Raw genomic sequence first — 25,517 nt, forward strand, 5'->3', positions numbered from 1 at the left:
ATCACTAAAGTAATTAAATTTGTAGCTTAAAATTTTTTGTTCATTAAGAGAGCTAGGACCAGCTTAAATATTTTGCCAGTGATTTCTACCAAACATTTAAGGAATATATCATTCCAACTCTAGAAATTTCCAGAAAATAATAAAAGAGGCAGTGCAACTCATGAAGCTATTGTCATCTTGACAAGAAAACCAGACCAGGATACTATGAGAAGGGAATATTGCAGCCCAACTTCTGTCAAGAACCTAGATAATAAAATCCTAAAAAATTACTAGAAAACCTAATGTAAAAGTGTATGAGGAAAACAATACATAATAAATAGAAATAATTTAATCAAGCAATGCATCATTGCTCTAACAACAAAAAAATGAGTAAACAGATACATAGAATACATTTTTAAAAAGTGAACATTCAATGATTTAAAAAAAAATCTTAGTAGATTACAAACAGAAGGGTATTTCCTTAACCTGGCATTGTTATATACCAAGATGTTACAGTAGACATCATTTTATGGTGAATAATTTTAAGATATGTTTTCTAAAATCAGAAAGAAGACAGAAAGTCCACTTTCATCACTTTGTTTGCCATCTCTATGAAGGCCCTAAGAATGGGAAGAGTGCCAGAAATAATTTAAAACTATAAAATTACAAAGGAATTAACAAAGTTTTCATTATTTGTAGATGATATAATTATATTAAAAAACAAGAGAATCAACAGATAAGGAAGAATAATTAATTACAGAATTTGGAAAGGTTGCTGGACACATAATCATGACACAGAAATCAATTACATTTCTATAAGCAACAAGCAGTTAGATAATATACCATTTTAAATAACAACAGAAGTATTAAGTACCTAGGAATAAATCTAACAAAACATGTAGAAGGGCTATCTGGAGAAAATTACTAAACTTAATACAAGGTAAAGAAGTGTAATTTCCATTAAATAGAGTGACAGACGGTTTACATTAATGGGGAGAATCAGTATTCTAAAGATACCTATTCTCTATATATTGATTGATAGTTTCATTGCAATTTCAAACACCTCAGCAGTGTGTGTGTGTGTGTGTGTGTGTGTGTGTGTGAGAGAGAGAGAGAGAGATCAATTTCAAATTTGTTTGGAGGAAAGTAAGGTGATAATTAGCTAAGGCACTACCAGAAAAGAACAAGAAAGTGGTAGGAGTGGGCAGGTGGGGCAGAGAGTATGAGTTTTATTTCCTTTGTTGATCTCAAAATCTTATGAAGGATCAAGAGTGTGATACTAGCGCTATGACAGACAAACTGGTCTTTTGGAACAGGATACAGAAATCAGAAACAGATCCACACATATATGGTATCTGAATGTATTAATGATACAGCATTCCAGAGTGTATGAGTCACATATATTTATCTACATGTTGTATCTGTCATATATACATTCTGAAACAATACTTAAGACAAATGGAAAGGCATTCAATGTTCAAAGAAAGAGAACAATTAACATTAAAAGTGTCAACTTTCTCAAATGAAAACATAAAACTCCTCATTTTTTGATGTCTCTAGTATGTTTCTTTCACAAAGGCTCGCCAGACTACCCTAGGCAGACCTAGGCACTGTCTTCTCTGTACTTGCTCTGATTTGTTTACATACCTACTGTCTTTATTAATATTGGGTTGTAGTGATTGACATGACAGTCTCCTCACTTCACTGTAATAGCCCTGGATAAGAACCATTGGTTTTCTTAATTCAATATTTAGCACCATACCCGCCATGAAGCAGTTCAATAAATGCTCGTTGAAAGAATGAATTAAAATATTGCATAATTTACTCAGTAGCTGTTGCTGATATTTACCTGATTCACAGATGTAGTCTGATCTTTTGTTTTGTCTTTCACTCCAAACAGCATTTAGCTCCTTCTGTATAATCCAAACAATAAAACAAACATTTTAAAGGTCTTTTTATCGAGAGTTTGAAAAAAATATATATATATACACATATATATACAAAATATATATACATATACATAAATTTGAAATACAGAAATTTCAGATTTTGAGAACTTCCCTTAATTGTCACTTTTTAAGAAGTACATACATTTTGTGATTTTATAATACATCTATCATTTACAGAATTCAAATGTTCATCGTTGTGTCATAGGAGGTCCATAAGACCACCTACACATTTGGCGGTTGGTTAAGACTCATGGGACTCAGAATATACGTTTACTCACATCTAAGATTTATTACAAGAAAAGGATACACTGTAGGATAAGTAAAGAGAACAGACCCAGGTAAGTCTGGAAACATCCATGTATAGTCTTCCTGATGTTCTCTCTCTCCTGTGAGAGGCCATGCAGCAATAAGAAATGCAGGAACAGGTGTGCTATGTGTCTGCCCAGGGAAGTCCATTAGGAACTTAGCACTCAAAGGTTTTTACTGAAGGCTGGTCGTGAACACAGCCTGAATGCATCGCCAGATTCCAGCCTTCCCAAGAGAAAAGCAGATTTCGGCAAAAATTGTTTGCAGTGTCTAGGTATAGTGTACCACCCATTCAGTTAGGAAAAGCTCCATACCCATTGGGGAATGTTAGAAAAGCCAAGTTCCCAAACACTGGCCAAAGGACAACCTTGCAAGCAGGCCCTTTTAAAGACAGCAGTGTCATGCCTCCTACGTTAACACTTCTCTGCCTAATAGTATTCACTGGTATTCCAAAACAACTGCACTGATGAGTAAGGAAGTTAGTCAACTCAATAAAACAAAAGCATAGGTGTGTTTTTTTTTAACAAAGTTAACAACATAGAAAAGTTTAGGCGGAGACTGAAGGCAGAAAACAGGTTTCCTGAATACATAAGGATGTCGCTCTCTAGACGTGTCCAAGAACTTGACCTGCTCAGAGAGGTAAATCCAGGACAAGAACTTCTCTTTTCTTCTTAGGTCTGAGAGACAAACATGAGCCACCACAAATACATTTTATGACAGAGGAAGCCTATATAGAAAATGTTGAAAACAGCGTAATTACTTATAATAAAAAGCCATTTCTCATAATAAATTAGATACTTGTGGACATATGATACTCATTGGAGATCAATGTGGGTGGTGGATTTAATATACCCATTACCCAAAAAAGGTCAATAATAAAATTTAGGCACTGTTTTATAAGGAGTTTATTTTTTTCCTTTTTTTTTAGTAAAGGACATATCCTTTGAAATCTATTGGACAATATCACAACTTCAAATGTCAAAGTTGTTAAGAAATCTTTTCCTGACTCATCACACTTAATGTAGATGCTGACATAGAACATTGAACTGTAAAATGTTTATTTATAATAAAACTCCAGTACAAAAAGCATATTATGGTAAACATACTACATTTTAGAAGTTATGCATAATATAATGCCATGTATTATGCGTTAGAGATCACAGAAAATGATGCCACTTTCTACCTTAATCAAGTAGAATTCATTTGGAAAGAATTTAGTAAATTTCCAGTTTATTGAAATCTCTTTCAAACCATGTTAACTCTTTAGCACAGTTGAACCAATTAACACTGTGCTACTAATAAAATTGAAGATGTGATTTTGACTTCTATAATAATAAGTTGGCAAGCCATAGAGAAAAAAAATTGCTACATCCAGCAGCTGAACCCTGACTCTTTGCTGGTAACTTTTCACCGCAGGTAACTGATCATAGGTCAGAAGGCAATGGGAAGAGATAGTATGACTGTCCCGGAATAATCCATCAGTACTAGTCAAAGCCCAATCAAAGAAATCCAATTTGATACTTCCTCTTAAGGCTGAAGGTACATACTGTGAACTATCATGATAGCCTATATTTAGGAAGACTATCCTAAGGCTATTAAAATTTTATTATGGCATGATTAATTTCAGGGAATAAACCTATTCTGTATGTTCACTTTATGAATGAAAATTTGTTATACCAATGATGATGAGGTACCATAAAATGGTACCTCATTTATTCTGTTTGCATTTGGGGCGAAAAACAATATTATATACCTCATGCTTTGTAGGACCCAAATGAGACTGTGAAGATCTGGGAATATTTCTTGTGGGTGAAGTTTGAGCCGATGTAATTGAATCTTTAGCTGAGATGTACATAGCTCCTACAGGAAGAAGAGATACGTTTAAATATGAGAAGATAATATTGCTGTAAGGAGGGTGAATATTAATGAATTGACCCAGTGTTCTCTCTGCTGAGAGGCCACAATCACTGGATTACCATAATAATGGATTTGAGTTGAGGAAGTACCTGAAAGAATACTATGACCTTTTTTGATATTCACAAGTTTTCAGTGGCTCACTATTACTCTCAAGGACAAGACTGAAATCCTTAACCTCTGATCTTAATCCATTTAATATTATGGCAGCTTAATCCCGCTAACTAACCTCAGACCATGGCCTGAATTAACTGTTTGCATTTCATTCAGTCTGCAGTGGAAAACCACTAATGACTCGAATAGGGGAATAACCAAAGCTATGTTTAGGGAGATTGCTTTCCCAATAAATGTATGGCAGATTAAAAACAGGAGGACAAAACTGGAGGAAGGGTACTGAAATAGTAGGGGATGGAGGAAACCAGGGCAGAAGCTATGGGCATGGAAAAGCAGAGAGGGTAAGACCAGTTAAGGAGGTAGATTAGGCAGAAAATGGCTACGTTGGAATGCAGAACACAAGAAAGAAGGAGTCAAAGATAACTCAGGTTTTGTTCCTGGGGGAAATAGAAGAATCAAGAAGATGATGAATTTGATTTTATATTGAATTTCAATGACCACTGAATAGAGGTGTCTGTTGTTTTCTATGTGTATATGTAGGACGTGCATGGATCTTTAGTGACTTCTGGAACCCTAACAAGGCAGATAAAAACTTAGTCAATGTGCTTTCTGCTCCAGGCTACGTAGGAAATAGGATGTATTGTCTGTGGGGAATTGATGGCAGTGGACCCCATAGGGACCTTCCTGGCTCAGTACCATAACCTACTGCACCACAATATGTCAGTAACTTACTTTACCTATCATTATAAATAGCCACAGCAGGGACCCTAACTTTTCCACAGTTTGCAAACTTCAAAAGCCATACTCATCAAGCAATCACTCAAATATATGGGCTAATTATAACATCTATATGCATAAACAAATTTATACCATGCTTTATTTTCTAAACAACCAACATTTTTATAATCAGGTAGAACAAATACCTTGGAAAACTATATAATGAAACCTCAATTATGTACTTAAGTAACAAAAGAATTATATTTTTCATTTTCTTACCTCTATCATTGCCAGTACTTGATTTTTTATTTATCACTCCATATTTCTATATGGTACAACATTAAAGAGAAAAGCATTCATGAGTAACAGAACTTCTGAAAAAGATTTTGCTTTCTATAACCCAAATAAAGATTTTCCCCCCCGCTTTATCCCCTCATTGTCTCATGAAAATTGTCTCAGGGAGAATACATCTTACTAACATCGTATGCTATCTTTCACAGGGATCTCAAATTTAACTACTTCAAAATTGAGTTCAATATGTAGCAATGCACAAATTTGTTCCTCCTGTTCCATATTTTGTTTAAATCATAGAATCCATTCAATGGTTGTCTTAAAAATTTAGAGTCATACAATTTGTCTCAGGGAAATACAATCCAACCCATTCCAATCCAATCTAATGCTTAATGAATGCATTGCCTCGACTCAGAATTTATCACCCCAGACCCTCTTTTGATTGTAATAACATTTTACTGTGTCTATGTGGCCCACTAGACAACGAATCCTCAAGTGATTATGGCTTATTCATCTTGGTATCCTATGTGACTTAGTTTCCTCATTTTCCCTTCCTCTGGCTTAACACAGGGCTTGGCCAACAGTAGATGCTCAATAAATATTAGGTATTAATATCATTATAATTGCTAAATATTTGCTTGGACTGGTTTCTGCTAAATTACATAGTGAGTGTAGCACAGAGGTAACTCCACACTTCAGGGAAATGGATCAGGTTTCATGAATAGACCCCGATATCCCTAACCAAAAAGTACTATGATAGTAGTGAAGGAGATAATTCATAGAAGTGAAAGTTAACTAGCTAAATTAATAATCACCATACAAAAGTTTGAGACAACTTTATACCTTTTCTTCAGTGCTATTATGTTGTGCATCTGTCTGAAAAACAGATGGAGCTGCTGAGTTTTTGGCATTCTTTGAACTACTTAGACATTGATGAATAGCATTTGCTGCAGGTTCTAAAAAGAAATGAAATAGAAACACTGTGGTTTTTTTAAACAAACAACTTATTGAAGTAAAACTGAAATACAATAAACTGCACTCATTTAAATTGAATAGTTTTAAAATGTCTACAACTGTGAAACCATCACTGCAATCAAAATAACATTATCACCCTCAAAAGTTTTATCATCCACCTTTGTAATCCATCCATCCCTCTCCTCTCATCCCCTGACAACACTGCTCTCTACCTCTCACACAAGCTTAGCTTGAATTTTTTTGAATTTTATATGAATGGAATCATATAGTATGAACTCTTGGCTTCTTTTACTCAACATAATGTTGCATGTATTAATAATTTGTTCCTTTTTATTTCTGAGAAGTATCCCATGGTATGGATATTTCCCAATTATTTATCCACTCACCTGTATTTGGGTTGTTTCTGGTTTTTGCCTCTTGGAACTAAACCTTTATGAATGTTCATGCACAAGTGTTTGTGTGAACATATTTTTTTTCATTTTTATTGGGTAAATACTAAGTAGTGGAATGACTAGATCATATGGTAGATATGTGTTTAATGCCAAACTGTTTTCCAAAGTGGTTTTACCATTTTACATACCATTCAGCAGTGCATTGGCATTTCAATTCTTCCACATATTGTCCATACTTAGTAAGCAGAAGGGAAATGGTAAAGATCAAAGTGAAAAATAAAAGAAGTAGAAAAACAAGAGAGAAAATGAAATAGCTGACTCTTTGAGAAGTTCAAAAACTGACAAACCAGATTGATCAAGAAAAAGAGAAGACACAAATTTTTAGCATCAGGAAAATTAGAGATAACAATACAACAGAGTTTATAAATAATACTAAAAATGATAGTAAAGGAATATTATGAAAAATGGGCAATAATTTAAAAATATAAATAAATGCCAGGGACAAATTTCAAGAACAACACAAACTACCTAATCTCATTCATGAATAAATAAATACTATGGAAAACCTAATATGTATTAAACAAATTAAATATATAATTAAAAACTTTTCCTCAAAGAGAACTCCAGTCTCAAATGACTTGACTTTGGAATTATACCAAATATCTAAGAAGAAATTAAACTAAGTCTACACAAACTCTTCCAAAAAATTGAAGAGGAGTGAATGCCTCTTCCAAATCATATTTTGAGACCAGGATCATTCTGATATCAAAATCATTATAGGATATTACCAGAAAAGAAAATCTCAGTCAATATTCCCCATGAACAAACATATAAAAAGTATAAATAAAATTAGCTGAAATTAATAATATATAATAAAGGTAATTCATAATGAACAAGTGAAGTTTATCCCAAGAATGCAGACTTGGTTTAACATTCAAAAGTAAGTCAAACTAATTCGCCACATTAAGAGAAAAAAGGAGAAAATTTAGATGATTATCTCAAAGATGTAGGAAAAAAATATGATAAAATTCAACACCCATTAATGATAAAGCCTGTTCGTGAACTAGGGATATGAGGTTATGTCCTTTCTCTGATAAAAGCTATCTTCAAATGTCTAGAGCCAATATTCTAATTTATATTGATCTCTTTCCCTTAAGTTTTGGAACGAGATTAGAATGTACAGTCACAATTTTGTCCATTGCCATCCTAGAGGTCCTAGCCAGCAAGAACAAGAAATGAAAGGTGAACCCAAATAAAATCCCAGAAGGCTATGTAAGGACCCTAGAATAACTAAGTCACCCTAGAAGCATAACAAATGTTGGAGAACTCAAACTTTGAAATTTCAAGCTTATTATAAACCTACAGTAATTGAAAGAATATTGCATTTACATAAGGACACACAAATAGATCAACAAAACAGAAAAGAATGTCCAGAAATAGGGTCCACCTATAGCTGTATCTACATATATCTATCTATACCTATATCTATCTATCTATCTATCTATCTATCTATCTATCTATCTATCTATCTAGAGAGATAGTCACTTTATCTTTTCAAAAATGCCAATAAAATTCAATAGAGTTTGAAGAAATTGAAGGTGTACAAGATAAGCTTGGGTAATCTTCCTGTCTTCCCAGATAGCAAGGAAGCAATAAAAAAACACTAGCGTTATGTCATAAAGGACTCAAAGAGTTATCCTGAAGTGTCTCCAACTGGCCAGAGCAGTAACAATTTCAGCATTAATAAACACAAGAACGGCACCGTTTTGAAGCACATCGAGTTTATTTAAATCTGTGAATCCATAATGACACAAAACAAAACTAATTGCTCACTGTTGGAAGATGCTACTGAACCAATTCATTCTATTAAAAACTGGTAAATGATGGCAAAATATTAAATATTTGTCTGTCATTCCTAAGTATCCTATGTGACAATGTAACCAAGTAGTAGTTGAGGGGACGTTTCTCTTTATAGACGTATTCCAGCTAATCTATGAAGGAATTATAGAATCAAAATATCCCAGTTTTGCAGTCCCTAATTATTGAATAGATCTAGGCCTTGAATGCAGGCTGCTAATATCACAAAGAGAAAAATGAGATATTACATGCCTCTTAATGAAGACACACACCAACATTTATAAATCACTTTTGCTAAGGAAATTGAACCTAAAAGTGTATCTAACTAATATTTCATAGGAAATACAGAAGAAATAACGTATATAACTATACCACATAGGGGAATATGTGTGTGTGTGTGCGTATATATACATATATATACATATATATACACAGACATATATATATATATATATACCATTATTAAGAAACTTCAATATAACTGATATGCTATTGTATCCAGTCTTATGTGACTTGCTTTTTACACTCAGCTTTATGTTTCAGAAGTTTTATCTATGTGCTGCAATCATCAAAAGTCCAGTCTGTGAGGAATTCAACAGAAGCAACTCAGTTTCTTCAACAAATAAACTGTAATTTTAAAAAAGAGAGGGAGATAGAGGGATATATGGAAAGAGAACCTATAAAGTAAAAGAGTCTGAAAAGACAAGAAACTATGGCAGTGTGCGTCAATGTAGCTTCAAAGTAACATCAAAATGTTTTTGTGACATTCATGATATGGGGAAGTTAAATAATGATTAAATATTTGACTACATTAAAGAATTATTAATTTGTGCAATGTGATAATGGTATTGTGGTTCTGGTTTAAAAACTGACCCTTATCTTTTAGATACATGTTGACATATTGATGGAAGAAATTACATTATGAGTGGGAGGTGCTTTAAAACAATATGGGCAGGGAGAGATCAAGGGCCTAGACAAAACCAACGTCTCCACCTCTCCACCGTTGAAGTTGAATGCTAAGCACATTTAGGTTCTGTTGCTTTTTGTTTACATCTGAAGAATTTAATAAGAAAAGCTACAAAACTGTGGAAATATTTGCCACATAAATAAGACAAAATATTAATACCTTTGCCATCTCAAAAAGAACTCATACAAATTGACCTCAAATAAAAGTTAACAAAATATACAAACCATGAAGGAAAAAATGTAAAATTATATTACATTGAATTAAGAACTTCTGTACATCAAAAAAATAAAAATAGAATAGAAGCAAAACACAGATCAGAAGAAATTTGCTGTATGTATATATGTACATATGTGTGTATGTAATAACGAATGTCTAGTATGACTAAAAACGTCTTTCAAATTCATAAGGAAAACAACCCAGTAGGAAAATGGACAAGAGATTTGAAAAGATAATTTCTCAGAGGAGGAAAATGGACAAAAGATTTGAAAAGATAATTTCTCAGAAGAGGAGAAATCCTATATCTAGGCATACAACCCTTAGAGAATCTCTTTTCAATGAATACCGGGAATTATATATGTACAAGAATGTTCAGTGCAAGATTATTCAAATAATAGATACTAATTTCATCAACAGAAAAACAGATGTATAAATTGTGGTATATTTACACAATGGGATAGGGTCAATAATGGAATGAAGTAAAGTGTCAGACAGTACACAGATAAAACTTCTGAAACGCTGAGTGTAAAAAGCAAGTCACTGGATACAATTGTGTATCAGTTACATTAAAGTAGCTTAATAATGGTATCTATACATATATGTCTATATATATAGTTTAAGGATATACACTCATGTAGTAAATATATTTTACAAATAACAGTTAAGACAATCACCAGATTTGGAGGGCAGTTTTCTTTGTGGAGGAAGGAGGTCTGCTTAAGGGAAATTTGGCAAAAGATAAAAACAGTTTGAAGAAACCCAGTGGATGCTAAAGTGGGGGGAAACAAAAACAATGAATTCTACACCAAGATACATCATAATCAAATTGCTGAAAACTAACTTCCTTCCAAAAACAAAAAAAAATCTTAACCAGAGAAAAATGTCACATGACTTGCAGAGATCAAGAATTCAAATACTGCAGATATCTCCTCAGAACACAATGAAGTGGAACAACATTTTGAAAGATCTGGAGGAAAAACCTTATTAACTTACAATTCTATATCAAGTGAAAAGAGTATCTTTCAAGAATGAAGGTAAAATCTATTCTTAGATGAAGGAGAACTAAGATAATCCAGTGCCAGAAAATCTGTTCTAAAAGAGATGTTAAGGAAATCCTATAGATTGAAGAAAGAAAAGAAAAAGAAAGGAAGGGAGGGAGCAGGGGGAGGGAGGGAGGAAAGCACAGAAAGAAACCTGGCACACCAAAAATTGAAGGGCAACGGAAATGAAAGTAGTCAACTAGATATGGTAAGATTATTCTTCCCCTATTTTGTTATTTAAAACAAAATTTATTACACTGTCTAAGTGGATGTTTAATATATAGAGATATAATGCATAACACAACCAAAACAAAGGTGAGAGAGATAAGGAGTCTTATATAGTGGTAAGATTTCCACATTCCACTTAAGGATCTAAAATGTTTATTCATAATTGATTGTGAAAAGCTAAGTACATTGTTATCTAGAACAACCACTAAAAAATCTGTACAAAGAGACAAAAACAATATCCACGGACAATGGAAACCAAGTTTTAACAATACCATGTACAACAGTACCAAAAACGAACTGTTTATGTGCAAATATAACATAACATATACAAGCTCTCTATGCTGAAAACTACAAAATGTGTATGGAAGAACTGAAGGGCAACCTAAACAGAGATACTATGTTTATGGATTGGAAGCTCCTGTAAAGACTTTTTGCCCCCTCAGATTGATCTATTTTTATTTAATTTACTCTATTCAAAAACCCCAGCCTGTGCTCGCTTTGGTAGCACATATACAAAAATCCCAGCATAATTTTTGTAGACAAGCTGATTGTGAAATTTACATGGAAAAGGCAAATGAATTAAAATAGCCATAAAAATGTTGAAGAAAAAAAATAAAGTTGGTGGAATTATACCTAATTTTAAGACAATAAAAAGCTACAGTAATCAAGGCAATGATGAGGGATAGACACATAGATCAATCAATGGAACAAAATGAAAGAAAGGCAAGTCACAGACTGAGAGAAAATATTTGCAAATCACATATCTGAAAAAGACTTGTATTCAGAATATGCAAATAACTCCTAAAACTCAACAGTAAGAAAACTACCCTATTAAAAATGATCAAAAAGCTTCAAGCAGTAGTTACAATAGGCAAACAGAATAGGAATAGATATTCATCATCATTAGCTATCAGGAAAGTACAAATGAAAACCACAGTACCACAGTGAGATAGCACTACATCTATTAGAATGGCTAAAATAGAACTTAGTGGTAATACCAATGGTTGCAAAGATGCATAGCAAATGGATCTCTCATGCATTACTGATGGAAATGCAAAATGTTATAGCCACTCTGGAAAACAGTATGGCAGTTTTTTATAAACTTTAACATACATTTACCATAGATCCCAATAAGTCCTTGTTCATACAAAATGCTGAATACAACAAATATTGCTAATCTTTCTATCCATAAACAACAAAACCTAGAAAAAAAATAAATTTCTTTGAGTGGTGAATGCATAATCAAACCTTGGTGCTTATATATAATGGAACACTACTCTGCAATAAAAAAGGAGTAAACTATTGACACATTCAATAACTTGAATGAATTTCCAAGGCATTCTGCTAAGTAAAATAAGCCATTATCAAAAGGCCAAATATCATATGATTTCATTTCTAAGACATTCTCTAAGGGGTAGAGGGAACTATAGTGATGGAGAACATATCAGTGGTTACCTGGGGTTATTAGTGGGAGTGAGGAAGGTGTGACTTGCAAAAGGAAATTTTTAGTATGTTGGAACTATTCTTATGTGATTGTAGTAAAGGTCAACCAATCCATACATATGTTAAAATTCATGCAATCGTACAAAAAATTCCATTTTGCTCTTAAGATAATTTAAAAACCAAAATAAATACCTGAGGATATGTTTTTGAGAATGACAACGTACAGAGACAAGGTTAGAAGCAGGGACTATAGGGAATTCAGGGCTCTGAATGCTGCTTGAGAGTTGCTAGCAGTAAAATGTAGGGCAAACTGCCCATAAGGAAAAAAAAGGATGTGACCCTCTCAGAGTTCATAGTTAAGGTTCAGTGATAAAATGGAAAGTAGGAAGGTTTGAATTTGATGAATGGGAAGGGGGCACTTCTAATAATAACATAACCTGTGATGTCACTGTGCATTTCTAAAATTCACAAAAAAAGATAGAAATGACTCACATACAACTCTACCCTATTAGAGAGTAGATATAGATAGAAAACCCCCCCTTTCCTTTATGTATCAATACAGTTTCAGAATGCATCTTTTAATAGACTATGTCTCCTAACTATGCTTAAACGTGTAGGTCTGATTCCTGGACAGTTGTGCCAGATAGATTGGTAAATTGGTGAGGCTGGAAACTATTTTCCATCTACCATCCTTTCTTTCAATACTTCTGAGATTATTTGACATCGGTGAGACCAGTTTGAGCTGCATTAAACACTAGAATTTTAGATCATTTTGTGTGAGGTAATTGCTTTAGAGACTGAGCTTTTAGTTTTACTGTCTACATTTCAATAGATGTGGGGCTGGTGTGGTCATTGTTGTGTGTGCTGTAAGAACTCATTGGTGTGCTGTACAAAAATCTCTGAATTTGAAAATGGAATCCATAAAGCTTATAGTTGGATTGATGTCATAAAATGGCGGCGTGAGGAGAGCCTCTGTAAAGCTCCCCTGGAATTTACAACTAATCAAACAATAATAACGCAACAAAGGACTCCCTGTATACCAGACAGGCAAGACGAAGAGGCCCACTTCTAAATTCACATAAAGGGGGGTGAATCGCGTGAGCCGGGGAGGAGGGAAGGGAGAAGTGCGGAGACAAAGCCCCGCGGGCGCACGACGCAGACCTGGCTCAATGCTCAATGCTCCAAGCTCGCTGCATCCCAGAACTACCGAAGCTGCGGGAGAGGGAAGAACTCGGACTGCCAGGGCTCCACTTGTGACCCACGGGGCTGAGGGGGCCGCATATAACACGGCTGAACCAAAAGCTCACGGCAGAGACCACGGAGAAAAGACTCAGGGAAGAAGACTGAAAACGTTGTTTTAATCCTTCACTGCCAAGCAGAGAACGGAGCCTTAGGCACTGGGACTAGCCACCCCCTCCCTACTTTCCCAGAGCTTGCCCCGCCACCAACTGCCCAGTGCTAGAATTGGAAAAGTAGCGGTGTCAGATCAAAGGAACGGAATAGTTGCTGTTCTGAGAACTGCGGACCCCAGAAACAGATTCGCAGCCCTACTAGTTCTGGCAAAGGGAAGGGAGCTGTAGAAGCAGGACCGTCTGTGGTGATGGTCACAACCATTGCTCTGGGCCACCTACGACAACTCACCCGCCCCCTACCCCACCTATCTGGGTGGATCCCTGCAGGAGTAAACAGAACTGCTGAAACATACGGGCTCTGAATCTGGTGCAGGAAGAGTTTTGGAACTTCAAAACCTATCCGAATATCCATACGGACACTGTGCCCTGTGACCCAGGTGAACTATAAACAGAGGAGAAGCCCATCTCCCAGGGAATCCCCCCATTGTGTGAGAAGCTGCAATAATGCAGAGAAAACATAGCACGACCGTGTGAGAGAGAAAAAAAAGGCTGCAGTCAGAGAAAAAAACCCACATTCTACCAACAAGTACTGGAAAAAAAAAGAAAGACCTCTTTCTATCAACCTGTTGCAGAAGCCACTCCTGTAGATGTCTAGGAAGAGAAATCCTAAATCAGTAATTGCCATGAATAACCAAGGCAACAAGACAGCTCAGAAGGAAAGTGAAAAGTCTCCACAAAACGAACTTAAAAATACGGAAATATGTGACGTAAATGACAGAGAATTCAAGATTGCAGTTCTGAAAAAACTCAACGAGCTACAAGAGAACACAGAAAGGCAGTTTAATGAACTCAGAAACACAAAGAACAACATGAGCATTTTACTAAAGAGATTGAAATTTTTAAAAAGAACCAAATAGAATTTCTGGAGATTAAGTACTCAATAGAAGAAATTAAGAATGAAATAAGCAGCTTAGGTAATAGAGTTGACCAGCTGGAGGAAAGAATCAGTGACATCAAAGATAGAGAACTGGAAATTACACAAATGGAAGAAGAAAGAGACTTGAAACTTAAAAGAAATGAAAGAACGCTACAAGAACTTTTGACTCCATCAGAAAGAGCACTATAAGAATAATGGGCATACCAGAAGGAGAAGAAAGACAGAAGGGAACAGAGAATATATTCAAACAAATTGTTCATGAGAACATCCCAAACTTCGGGACAAAACTGTATCCTTGAATCCAAGAAGCAAATAGAACACCTAATTACCTCAATCCCAACAGGCATTCTCCAAGGAACCTTGTATTGAAGCTGTCTAAAACCGACGACAAAGAAAAAATCCTCGAGGCAGCCAGGGAAAAGAAGACAGTAACATACAATGAAAGCCCATTATATTATCATCAGATTTTTCAGCAGAAACTCTATAAGGCAGGAGGGAGTGGAACCAAATATTCAAAATATTGAAAGAGAGAAATTATGAGCCAAGAATAACATATCCAGCAAAGATATCCTTTAGCTATGAAGGAGGAATAAAGACCTATGCAGACATACAGAAGCTGAGGGAATTTTCTAATACACGACCTGCACTACAAGAAATATTGAAGGAGGCTATTCGACCACCATCAACAGGGACAATTTGTGGCAACAAAAACATAAAAAGGGGGAGAGTAAAGGCCAGAACCGGAATATGGGAATGGAGAAAGTAAGTGTGCTGAGACAATGGAATACTCTAAATATCAAACTTTCTTTTACCTAAACTTAAGAGTAACCACTCAAAAAAATTCCAGAACTGAAATATATACTGTAAGAAACAGAGGGAAACATCATAGAATACCACCACAGAGAAATAATAGACAACAACAAAAAGGCAAATAAACAATGGAGACACAGCCTTACCAGAAAACTAAAGATAGAATGACAGGAAATCCTCACATATCAATAATCAGCCTAAATGTAAATGGACTGAACTCACCAATAAAAAGGAACAGAGTAGCAGATTGGATTAAAAAACTAAACCCAACCATATACTGTCTCCAAGAGACACATCTCAGCTACAAGGACAAGCATAGACTCAAAGTGAAAAGGTGAAAATTGACACTCCAAGCAAATGGTACCCAGAGAAAATCAAGTGTAGCCATAATGATATCAGATGAAACAGACTTCATGGTGAAAAAGATGACAAGAGACAAAGATGGGCATTTCATAATGGTGAAGGGGACTGTACAACAAGAAGACATAACAGTCATCAATATTCATGCCGCCAATCTGGGAGCACCGAAACATACCAAGCAACTAAGGGCAGAACTAAAGAGAGAAATTGACCAAAACACAATTATACTAGGGGACTTAAATGCATCATTGACCGCTATGGATAGATCATCCGAACAGAAAATAAATAACGAAATAGTAGCCCTAAATGACACATTAGATGAAATGGACATAATTGACATATATAGGGCACTTCATCCTAAATCATCAGACTAAACATTCTTTTCTAGTGTACATGGAACATTCTCAAGGACAGACCATATATTGGGACATAAAACTAACCTCAGCAAATTTAAGAAGACTGAAATCATACCAAGCATATTCTCTGGCCACAAGGCTTTTAAATTGGATATCAACTGCAAAAAGACAGCAGGAGAAAACACAAATACATGGAAATTAAACAACACACTTTTAAAGAATGACTGGGTCAAAGAAGAAATTAGAGGAGAGATAAAAAGATACATAGAAACAAAATGCAATGAAAATACATCCTACCAAAGTTCTTGGGATGCAGCGAAAGCAGTTTTAAGAGGGAAATTTATATCATTACAGGCCTATCTCAAGAAACAAGAAAAATCCCAAACAAATAACCTCATGTTACACCTTAAAGAACTAGAAAAAAAGAAGAACAAGTGAAACCCAAGGTCAGCAGAAGAAAGGAAATAATAAAAATCAGAGCAGAACTAAATGAAATGGAGAACAAAAAGACAATAGAAAAAATTAATGTGACAAAGAGCTGGTTCTTTGAAAAGATTAACAAAATTGACAAACTGTTGGCTAGACTCACTAAGATAAAAAGAGAGAAGACACTAATTAACAAAATCAGAAATGAAAATGGGGAAGTTATCACGGACACCAAAGAAATACAAAGGTTCATCCAAGAATACTATGAAGGACTATATGCCACCAAATTTAATAACCTAGAAGAAATGGACAAGTTCTTAGAAACATATAGCATTCCTAGTCTGAACCATGAAGAACTGGAAAATCTAAACAGACTGATCACCAGTAACGAAATTGAATCAGTCATCCACAACCTTCCCAAAAGCAATAGTCCGGGACCAGATGGCTTCACTAGTGAATTCTACCAACCTTCAAAGAGGATCTAATACCAATCCTGCTCAAACTCTTCCAAAAAATTGAAGAAGAGACAGTACTCCCCAACTCATTTAATGAGGGCAACATTACCCTGATACCAAAAACTGGTAAGGACAACACAAAAAAAGAAAACTACAGACCAATAACTCTGATGAATACAGATGCAAAATTCCTGAACAAAATTCTAGGAAATCGAATACAACAATGCATTAAAAAGATTATTCATCACGACCAAGTGGGGTTCATCCCCGGGGCACAAGGATGGTTCAACATACGCAAATCCATCAATGTGATACATCACATAAACAAAATAAAGGACAGAAATCATATGATTCTATCAATTGATGCAGAAAAAGCATTTGACAAGACACAACATCCATTTATGATTAAAACACTTAATAAAATGTGTATAGAAGGAAAATACCTTAACATAATAAAGGCCATATATGACAAGCCCTCTGCTAATCTCATAATTAATGGAGAAAAACTGAAGCCCTTTGCTCTACGTTCAGGAACACGACAGGGATGTCCCCTATCACCTCTGCTTTTGAACATAGTGTTGGAAGTCCTTGCCAGAGCAATCAGGCAAGAGAAATAAATAAAAGGCATCCAAATTGGGAAAGAAGAAGTTAAATTATCACTCTTTGCAGATGACATGATGCTATATATAAAAAAACCCTAAAGACTCCACCAAATAGCTATTAGAAACAATCAATGAATACAGTAAAGTTGCTGGCTACAAAATCAACGTGCTAAAGTCCAGTGCATTCCTATATACTAACAATGAAATCTCAGAAAAAGAAATACAAAAAACAATTCCTTTTGCAATTGCAGCAAAAAGAATAAAATACCTAGAAATAAACTTAACCAAGGATGTGAAGGACCTATATGGTGAAAACTATAAGACATTTTAGAAAGAAATTGAAGAAGACAAAAAGAAATGGAGAGACATTCCGTGCTCATGGATTGGAAGAATCAACATAGTTAAAATGGCCATATTACCCAAAGCAATATACAGATTCAATGCAATCCCCATCAAAATCCCAATGGCATTTTTTTTAAAGAAATAGAACAAACAATCATCAGATTTGTTTGGAAACACAAAAGACCCCGAATAGCCAAAGCAATCTTAAGAAAAAAGAACAATAATGGAGGTATCACACTCTCTGACTTTAGCTTGTACTACAGGGCTACAGTAATCAAAACAGCATGGTATTGGCAGAAAAACAGACACATAGACCAATGGAATAGAATTGAGAACCTAGATATAAAACCACATAAATATGGACAGATAATTTTTGACAAAGAAGCTAAAAACATACAATGGAGGAAAGACAGCCTCTTCAATAAATGGTGCTGGGAGAATTGGATAGCCATGTGCATAAGAATGAAACTGGACTGCTATCTGTCACCATGTACCAAAATTAATTCAAAATCGATCAGAGACTTAAGCATAAGACCTGACACAATAAACTGCTTAGAAGAAAAAATAGGTACTAAACTTATGGACGTTGGGTTTAAAGAGCATTTTATGAATTTCACTCCAAAGGCAGTGGAAGTAAAAGCTAAAATAAACAAATGGGACTATATGAAACTTAAAAGCTTCTGCACAGCAAAAGAAACCATCGACAAAATAAAGAGGCAACCAACTGAATGGGAGAAGATTTTTGCAAACGGTGCCTCCGATAAGGTTCTAATATCCAAAATATACAAGGAACTCATGAAACTCAACAACAAAAAACGAACAACCCAATTGAAAAATGGGGAGAAGACCTGAAGAGACATTTCTCCAAAGAGGACATACAAATGGCAAATAGACATATGAAAAATGCTCAACATCACTAATCATCAGAGAAATGCAAATCAAAACCACAATGAGATATCACCTCAATCAGAATGGCTATCATCAACAAGACAAATAGTAACAAGTGTTGGAGAGGCTGTGGAGAAAAAGGAACCCTTATACACTGTTAGTGGGAATGCAGACTGGTGAAGCCATTATGGAAGGCAGTGTGGAGGTTCCTCAAAATATTATGAATTGTAAAAAAATGGCGGCGTGAGGTGAGCCTCTGTAAAGCTCCCCTGGAATTTACAAATAATCGAACAACAAAAACTCCACAAAGGACTCCCTGCAGAGCAGACAGGCAAGACGAAGAGGCCCACTACCGACTGAAATCACCTACAGGTGGGAGATTCGCGCGAGTGGAGGGAGAAGGGAAGGGAGAAGCGCGCGGAGACAGAGCCGCGCGGGCGCAGGACGCAGACCCAGCTCAGTGCTCCGAGCTCGCTGCTTCCCGGAACTACCGCAGCTGCAGGAGAGGGAAGAATTCGGACTGCTAGGGCTCCACCAGGGCTCCACAGGGCTGAGGGGACAGCATATAACACGGCTGAACCCAACGCTCACGGCAGAGACCTCGGAGAAAAGACTGAGGGAAAAAGGCTGAAAACGGTGGTTTAAGCCCGCACTGCCGAGCAGAGAACGGAGCCTTAGGCACTGAGACTAGCCGCCCCCTCCCTCCCCTCCCAGAGCTTGCCCCGTCCCCACCTGCCCCATGCGAGAAGCGAAACAGTAGCAGTGTCAGATCAAAACAACAGAAAATTTGCTGTTTTGAAAACTGTGGTCCACCGACACAGATTCACAGCCCAACTAGTTCCGGCAAAGGGGAGAGAGCTGTGGAAGCAGGATCGGCTGTGGTGGTGGTCGCTGCCATTGCTCTGGGCCACCTCTCACAACTCACCCCGCCCCTGACCCCACCTATCTGGGCGGATCCCTGCAGGAGTAAACAGAACTGCTGAAATATACGGGCTCTGAATCAGGAGCTGGAGGAGCTTTGGAACATCAACAGCTCTCCGCATACCCACCGGGACACTGCGCCCTGTGACCTAGACGAACTTTTAACAGAGGAGAAGCCCGTCTCCCAGGGAATCCCCCCATTGTGTGAGAAGTTGGAATAGTGCAGAGAAAACATAGCACTACTGTGTGGGAGAAGGAAAATAAGTTGCAGTTGGAGAAATAATAAAACATTCTACCAACAAGTACTGGCAAACAAAAGAAAGACCTCTTCCTATCAACCTGTTGCAGAAGCCACTCCTGTAGATGTCTAGGAAGAGAAATAGTAAACCAGTAATCGCCATGAATAACCAAGGCAACAAGATAGCTCAGAAAGAAAGTGAAAAATCTCCAGAGAAGGCACTTAAAGATACAGAAATATGTGACTTAAATGACAGAGAATTCAAGATTGCAGTTCTGAAAAAACTCAATGAGATACAAGAAAACACAGATAGGCAGTTAAAGGAACTCAGAAACTCAATCAAAGAACAGCATGAGCATTTTACGAAAGAGATTGAAATCTTAAAAAAGAACCAAAGAGAATTTCTGGAGATTAAGAACTCAATAGAAGAAATTAAGAATGAAATAACCAGCTTAGGTAGTAGAGTTGACCAGATGGAGCAAAGAATCAGTGACATCGAAGATAGAAACCTGGAAATGACACAAATAGAAGAAGAAAGAGACTTGAGACTTAAAAGAAATGAAAGAACTCTACAAGAACTTTCTGACTCCATCAGAAAGAGCAATATAAGAATAATGGGCATACCAGAAGGAGAAGAAAGAGAGAAGGGAACAGAGAATAAATTCAAACAAATTGTCTTGAGAACTTCCCAAATTTGTGGACAGAACTGGACCCTCGAATCCAAGAAGCAAATAGAACACCTAGTTACCTCAATCCCAACAGACCTTCTCCAAGGCACATTGTATTGAAGCTGTCTAAAATCAACGACAAAGAAAGAATCCTCAAGGCAGCCAGGGAAAAGAAGACAGTAACTTACAAAGGAAAGCCCATTAGATTATCATCAGATTTTTCAGCAGAAACTCTACAAGCCAGGAGGGAGTGGAACCAAATATTCCAACTATTGAAAGACAGAAACCATGAGCCAAGAATAATATATTCAGCAAAGATATCCTTTAGATATGAAGGAGGAATAAAGACCTTTCCGGACAAACAGAAGCTGAGGGAATTTTCTAATATACGACCTGCACTACAAGAAATACTAAAGGAGGCTATTCGACCACCATCAACAGGGACACTTTGTGGCAACCACAACTCAAAAAGGGGGAGAGTAAAGGCCTGAACCGGAATATGGGAATGGAGAAAGTAAGCGTGCTGAAGAAAATGGAATACTCTAAATATCAAACTTTCTTTTACATAAACTTAAGGGTAACCACTCAAAATAAATCCAGAATTGAAATATATACTGAAATAAAAGAAGAAACAGAGGGAAACATCATAGAATACCACCACACAGAAATAATAGACAACAACAAAAAGGCAAAGAAACAATGGAGACACAACCTTACCAGAAAACTAAGGATAGAATGACAGGAAATCCTCACATATCAATAATCACCCTAAATGTAAATGGACTGAACTCACCAATAAAAAGGCACAGAGTAGCAGATTGGATCAAAAAACTAAACCCAACCATATGCTGTCTCCAAGAGACACATCTCAGCTACAAGGACAAGCATACTCAAAGTGAAAGGGTGGAAATTGACACTCCAAGCAAATGGTACCCAGAGAAAATCAGGTGTAGCCATAATGATATCAGATGAAACAGACTTCAAGGTGAAAAAGATAAGAAGAGACAAAGATGGACATTTCATAATGGTGAAGGGGACTGTAAAACAAGAAGACATAACAGTCATCAATATTTATGCCCCCAATCAGGGAGCACCGAAATACACCAAGCAACTACTAACAGAACTAAAGGGAGAAATTAACCAAAACACAATTATACTAGGGGACTTAAATACATCATTGACCGCTATGGATAGATCATCCAAACAGAAAATAAATAACGAAATAGTAGCCCTAAATGACACATTAGATGAAATGGACATAATTGACATTTATAGAGCACTTCATCCTAAAACATCAGACTAAACATTCTTTTCTAGTGTACACAGAACATTCTCAAGGATAGACCATATATTGGGACATAAAATCAGTCTCAACAAATTTAAGAAGATTGAAATCATACCATGCATATTCTCTGATCACAAGGCTTTGAAATTGGATATCAACTGTAAAAAGAAAGCGGGGAAAAAACACAAATACATGGAGACTAAACAACATACTTTTAAAGAAGGACTGGGTCAAAGAAGAAATTAGAGGAGAGATCAAAAGATACATAGAAACAAATGACAATGAAAATACATCCTACCAAAATTTTTGGGATGCAGCAAAAGCAGTTTTAAGAGGGAAATTTATCTCATTACAGGCCTATCTCAAGAAACAAGAAAACTCCCAAATAAATAACCTCATGTTACACCTTAAAGAACTAGAAAAAGAAGAACAAGTGAAACCCAAGGCCAGCAGAAGAAAGGAAATAACAAAAATTAGAGCAGAACTAAATGAAATAGAGAACAAAAAGACAATAGAAAAAATTAATATGACAAAGAGCTGGTTCTTTGAAAAGATTAACAAAATTGACAAACCCTAGGCTAGACTTACTAAGATAAAAAGAGAGAAGACACTGATTAACAAAATCAGAAACGTAAAAGGGGAAGTTATCACGGACACCACAGAAATACAAAGGATCATCCAAGAATACTATGAAGGACTATATGCCACCAAATTCAAGAACCTAGAAGAAATGGACAAGTTCTTAGAAACATATAGCCTTCCAAGGCTGAACCATGAAGAACTGGAAAATCTAAACAGACCGATCACCAGTAACGAAATTGAATCAGTCATCCAAAACCTTCCCAAAAGCAAAAGTCCGGGACCAGATGGCTTCACTAGTGAATTCTACCAAACCTTCAAAGAGGATCTAATAGCAATTCTGCACAAACCATTCCAAAACATTGAAGAAGAGACAGTACTCCCTAACTCATTTTATGAGGCCAACATTACCCTGATACCAAAACCTGGTAAGGACAGCACAAAGAAAGAAAACTACAGACCAATATCTCTGATGAATACCGATGCAAAAATCCTAAATAAAATTCTAGCAAATCGAATACAACAATGCATTAAAAAGATTATTCATCACGACCAAGTGGGGTTCATCCCCGGGGCACAAGGATGGTTCAACATACGCAAATCCATCAATGTGATACATCACATAAACAAAATAAAGGACAGAAATCATATGATTCTATCAATTGATGCAGAAAAAGCATTTGACAAGACACAACATCCATTTATGATTAAAACACTTAATAAAATGTGTATAGAAGGAAAATACCTTAACATAATAAAGGCCATATATGACAAGCCCTCTGCTAATCTCATAATTAATGGAGAAAAACTGAAGCCCTTTGCTCTACGTTCAGGAACACGACAGGGATGTCCCCTATCACCTCTGCTTTTCAACATAGTGTTGGAAGTCCTTGCCAGAGCAATCAGGCAAGAGAAATAAATAAAAGGCATCCAAATTAGGAATGAAGAAGTTAAATTATCACTTTTTGCAGATGACATGATGCTATATATAGAAAACCCTAAAGACTCCACCAAAAAGCTATTAGAAACAATCAACGAATACAGTAAAGTTGCCGGCTACAAAATTAACAGACAAAAGTCCATTGCCTTCCTATATACTAACAATGAAATCTCAGAAAAAGAAATACAAAAAACAATTCCTTTTGCAATTGCAGCAAAAAGAATAAAATACCTAGGAATAAACTTAACCAAGGCTGTGAAAGACCTATATGCTGAAAACTATAAGACATTTTTGAAAGAAATTGAAGAAGACACAAAGAAATGGAAAGACATTCCGTGCTCATGGATTGGAAGAATCAACATAGTTAAAATGGCCATATTACCCAAAGCAATATACAGATCAATGCAATCCCCATCAAAATCCCAATGGCACATTTTAAAGAAATAGAACAAAAAATCATCAGATTTGTTTGGAACCACAAAAGACCCCGAATAGCCAAAGCAATCTTAAGAAAAAAGAACAATAATGGAGGTATCACACTTCCTGACTTTGGCTTGTACTACAGGGCTACAATAATCAAAACAGCATGGTATTGGCAGAAAAACAGACACATAGACCAATGGAATAGAATTGAGAATCCAGAAATAAAACCACATAAATATGGACAGATAATTTTTGACAAAGAAGCTAAAAACATACAATGGAGCAAAGACAGCCTCTTCAATAAATGGTGCTGGGAGATTTGGATAGCCACGTGCAAAAGAATGAAACTGGACTGCTATTTGTCACCATGTACCAAAGTTAATTCAAAATGGATCAAAGACTTAAGCATAAGACCTGACACAATAAACTGCATAGAAGAAAACATAGGTACTAAACTTATGGACCTTGGGTTCAAAGAGCATTTTATGAACTTGACTCCAAAGGCAATGGAAGTAAAAGCTAAAATAAACGAATGGGACTATATGAAACTTAAAAGCTTCTGCACAGCAAAAGAAACCATTGACAAAATAAAGAGGCCACCAACTGAATGGGAGAAGATTTTTGCAAACAGTGCCTCCGATAAGGGGCTAGTATCCAAAATATACAAGGAACTCATGCAACTCAACAACAAAAAAACAAACAACCCAATTGAAAAATGGGCAGAGGACTTGAAGAGACATTTCTCCAAAGAGGACATAGAAATGGCAAATAGACATAGGAAAAAATGCTCAACATCACTAATCATCAGAGAAATGCAAATCAAAACCACAATGAGATATCACCTCACCCCAGTCAGAATGGCTATCATCAACAAGACAAATAATAGCAAATGTTGGAGAGGCTGTGGAGAAAAAGGAACCCTCATACACTGTTGGTGGGAATGCAGACTGGTACAGCCATTATGGAAGGCAGTGTGGAGGTTTCTCAAAGAATTACGAATACAATTGCCATATGACCCAGCAATCCCTCTTCTGGGTATGTACCCAAAAAATCTGAAAACATTTAGAGATAAAGACACGTGTGCTCCAATGTTCATTGCAGCTTTGTTTACGGTGGCCAAGACATGGAAACATCCAAAATGTCCTTCGATAGATGAATGGATAAAGAAGTTGTGGTATATATACACAATGGAATACTATTCGGCAGTAAGAAAAGATGATATAGGAACATTTGTGACAACATGGATGGATCTTGAGAGAGTAATGCTGAGCGAAACAAGTCAGACAGAAAAAGCAGAGAACCATGTGATTTCACTGATATGTGGTATATAAACCAAAAACAACAAAAGAACAAGACAAACAAATGAGAAACAGAAACTCATAGACACAGACAATAGTTTAGTGGTTGCCAGAGGGTAACGGGGGCGGGGGGTGGGGGGTGGGAGATGAGGGTAAGAGGGATCGAATATATGGTGATGGAAGGAGAACTGACTCTGGGTGATGAACACACAATGGGATTTATTGATGATGTAATACAGAATTGTACAC

At 36.1% G+C, this 25,517-nt stretch overlaps 1 protein-coding gene across 10 annotated transcripts in view; it reads right to left on the reverse strand.

Annotated features, from left to right (window-relative positions):
• Positions 1 to 25,517, reverse strand: part of LOC109439476 (fibrous sheath-interacting protein 2-like) — a 162,118-nt gene that overhangs the window by 68,450 nt on the left and 68,151 nt on the right. For all 10 annotated transcript variants that reach the window (XR_016022329.1, XM_088800767.1, XM_088800770.1 and 7 more), the window contains 4 exons: positions 6,114 to 6,226; positions 5,259 to 5,304; positions 3,988 to 4,094; positions 1,829 to 1,892 (listed from right to left, as the gene is read on the reverse strand). Coding sequence is in view for 9 of the 10 variants with exons in the window: in XM_088800767.1 (XP_088656893.1) it covers positions 1,829 to 1,892; positions 3,988 to 4,094; positions 5,259 to 5,304; positions 6,114 to 6,226 (330 nt within the window). In the remaining variant the exon portion in view is untranslated. The remainder of the gene's footprint in view (positions 1 to 1,828; positions 1,893 to 3,987; positions 4,095 to 5,258; positions 5,305 to 6,113; positions 6,227 to 25,517) is intronic.

Source organism: Rhinolophus sinicus, chromosome 9 (assembly GCF_057876585.1).
Source record: "Rhinolophus sinicus isolate RSI-liver-muscle chromosome 9, RSI-T2T, whole genome shotgun sequence".
Classification (NCBI taxonomy): domain Eukaryota; kingdom Metazoa; phylum Chordata; class Mammalia; order Chiroptera; family Rhinolophidae; genus Rhinolophus; species Rhinolophus sinicus.